This window comes from Sphaeroforma arctica (assembly GCF_001186125.1).
Source record: "Sphaeroforma arctica JP610 unplaced genomic scaffold supercont1.3922, whole genome shotgun sequence".
Classification (NCBI taxonomy): domain Eukaryota; class Ichthyosporea; order Ichthyophonida; genus Sphaeroforma; species Sphaeroforma arctica.
The window spans coordinates 1-2,909 of NW_014036636.1; the positions used below are offsets into that span (position 1 = coordinate 1).

The 2,909-nt window shown below is 40.5% G+C and overlaps 1 protein-coding gene across 1 annotated transcript; it reads left to right on the forward strand.

Moving 5' to 3' along the window:
• Nucleotides 1-1,371: 1,371 nt before the first annotated feature.
• On the forward strand, nt 1,372-1,707 carry SARC_13926 (hypothetical protein; the record flags this gene model as incomplete). The annotated part of the gene is made up of 1 exon (XM_014291942.1): nt 1,372-1,707. A coding segment is annotated over one exon (336 nt), but the record flags the coding sequence as incomplete, so codon positions are not given.
• Nucleotides 1,708-2,909: the final 1,202 nt, after the last annotated feature.

The following is a 2,909-nucleotide window of genomic DNA, read 5'->3' on the forward strand; positions in this document are numbered from 1 at the left end:
TTTATATATATTTATATAATATACTTCCTCGACAGCATATGCCCCGGTTCGTGGTACTGCGCATGTGTATCGTGTGTAATTTATAGAACGGGGGGAATCGATAGGCCATTGCCTGATCTAGTACACAAAACACACCATCAATTATCATTAAAACGGTAGTCACAAGGCCCTCTTATGCTTATCAGTTGTGTACATACATATGCTACATATGCATATTAGACCAAGTATCGTGGAGGGGTGAGCCCATAAGCATACGTAGAGACATACATCATAGACCATGTGGTAAATATGATGTCTATGGATAGTGTAGAAGGTTGTAAGTATTCGTGTCCATGCATTTGCAGATATGCCTGTATTTTGTGTCTTTCTGTGGTAGCGAAGGGTGATGTGCGACTATTGATATACCTGTCTGTGTTGTTCCTGAATTCTATGCTTGTATGGCTGTATAAATCCTAAACCCTAAAACCCTGTATGTATGGACCATTACTTTTCTGTTGCTACACAATGCATGCGATCTTTGCGGTGCTCTCTGTTTGTATTGCATTTCTGTATATTCGATTGCTGTGCTATAAATAGACTTGTATTGATATATACTTCAGTAAGGACCCTCGTTTTTATCGTGTATTTTACCATATTTGTACAAATATATAGTATTATTTTTTAACAAAATTCGAGTTTTTTTTTTGGCAGTTCTGAGTTTAAAGTTTTAGATATGCTATCCCTAACCCTAAATCCTAAATAGATCATTTCTTGCTTCTTTCACCTGCTGATTTTAATTTGCGTTGCTACACTTCGAGAGCATGTGGGATCAGACTTTATCATCATCTACCCGTTTAAATATAGCCATAAATAGATCATTTCTTGCTGTTTACGCCTGCTTATTTCAATTTGCGTTGCGACACATAGAGAGCGTGTGGGACCAGACTTCATCATCATCTACCGGCTGTCCATGCTGGATCTAATTCCTGACGGCAGTTCCTGGGAAGAGATTGTGCAGCTAGCCAAGGTGGGTGGCGCATGTGCTCCATGCCTCACGTCGTTATTTCAAACTGCACTTTTCTCTTCTACCAGTATTCTGGTTTGTTTAGATTTTGCTGTTGGGAGGTTTTTTTCCTCGAGGGTTGGTGGGTGTTGCATGTGTGACTTGCGTACGATTATACGACAGTATGAGATATGCACAGGAGCATACGCCAATTAGCATACAACATGCGTGCGAGCATATAGAGCACATGTCGATCCTTTAATGTACTCCTTTTATTCACTTCTATGTAGCACCGTGGAGTAGTTATTAACGGATAAATCTAGTGTTGTGATTGGTGTATTCAATGATAAATCTAGTGTTCTGATTGGTGTATTCAATGATAAATCTAGTGGGTGTATACAATGATAAGTCTAGTGTTGTGATTGGTGTATACAATGATAAATCCGATGTTGTGAATGGTGTATACAATGATAAATCCGATGTTGTGAATGGTGTATACAATGATAAATCCGATGTTGTGAATGGTGTATACAATGATAAATCCGATGTTGTGAATGGTGTATTCAAGGATATTCTACCTACCGCTGTTCCGCAGGCTATTGAAGCGGCTGGGGCGACGATCATCAACACAGGCATTGGTTGGCATGAGGCACGCGTGCCTACCATTGTCACATCAGTACCCCGCGCTGCCTATGCGCTGGTAACGGCCAAGATGAAGAAAGAAGGTGTGTGGCATGGTTATGAGAGCTCTGTATGGAGGGGTTGACAGACGTGTTTGAATGTTACATGGGTTTGTATCTGTGTGTATAGTAGAAAGGGTCCTTGATCCTTCCGACTATTAGAGCCTCTGTACCCCGCGCTGCCTAGGCACTATGACGGCTATGATGAGTGTCTGTTCTATATATAGAATACTGAACATCTCAAGATCTATTCTGTGTACATGGGCCGGTACTTATCTAGATGGGAATAGATTGTCTGTTCTATATGTAGAATGCTGAGCATCTTAAGATCTATTCCGTGTACACATGGGTTGGTAGTCATCTCGATCAATGTCCCCGTTGTACCACATGCCGCCCATCCACAGGTGCCGACCTGTTCCATATATAGAAAGCTTTTCCCTAATGTTCGGTACAAACTCGTGTTGTACACACACGCTCGTGTTGCTCTGTCCAGAGATGAGACTAACTTCAGATGGCATTCAACGGAAAGCACTGAAGCGTAGTGGTCTCACACACTGCCCACATGCGCCGATCATGCTGCATTCACATGCACATCGATGATACACCACATGTCACGTCAGTGCAGAACACGCGTGGATGTGACCACTATCTACATACTCAGATGACATACTATGGATGTCTGTCAAATCTGATAGAACATTGCATTTCATCACAATATTGAATAGCTCATATATCTACACCCGTGATAACCTTCAGCCATAAGAAATAGTATCAGATGCAGATCAACTGTTTTTTCCTTCTACCTATCGACTGTGTGTGTGTGCGTGTGTGTTGTGTATATGTGTGTGTATGTGTATATGTGTGTGTATGTGTATATGTATGTATGTGTGTGTGTTGTGTGTGCGCGCAGGGCTGAAGATTCCGCTGATCACAACCAACCGAATTAACTCACCCGACGTTGCGGACGATATCATCTCCTCTGGACAAGCCGATATGGTCTCAATGGCAAGACCTCTCTTGGCTGACGAGAACTTTGTTGTCAAGGCTGAGCGTAACCAGGTGATTACATATACATACGTGTGTATTTATTTGACTATAAACATATGTGTGCGTGTATATATATAAATATACATATATGCATATATATATATATATGTATATATACATACATATATGCCTACATATATATGCATATATACATATATATATATATATATATATATATATGTATGTTGTATATATATATA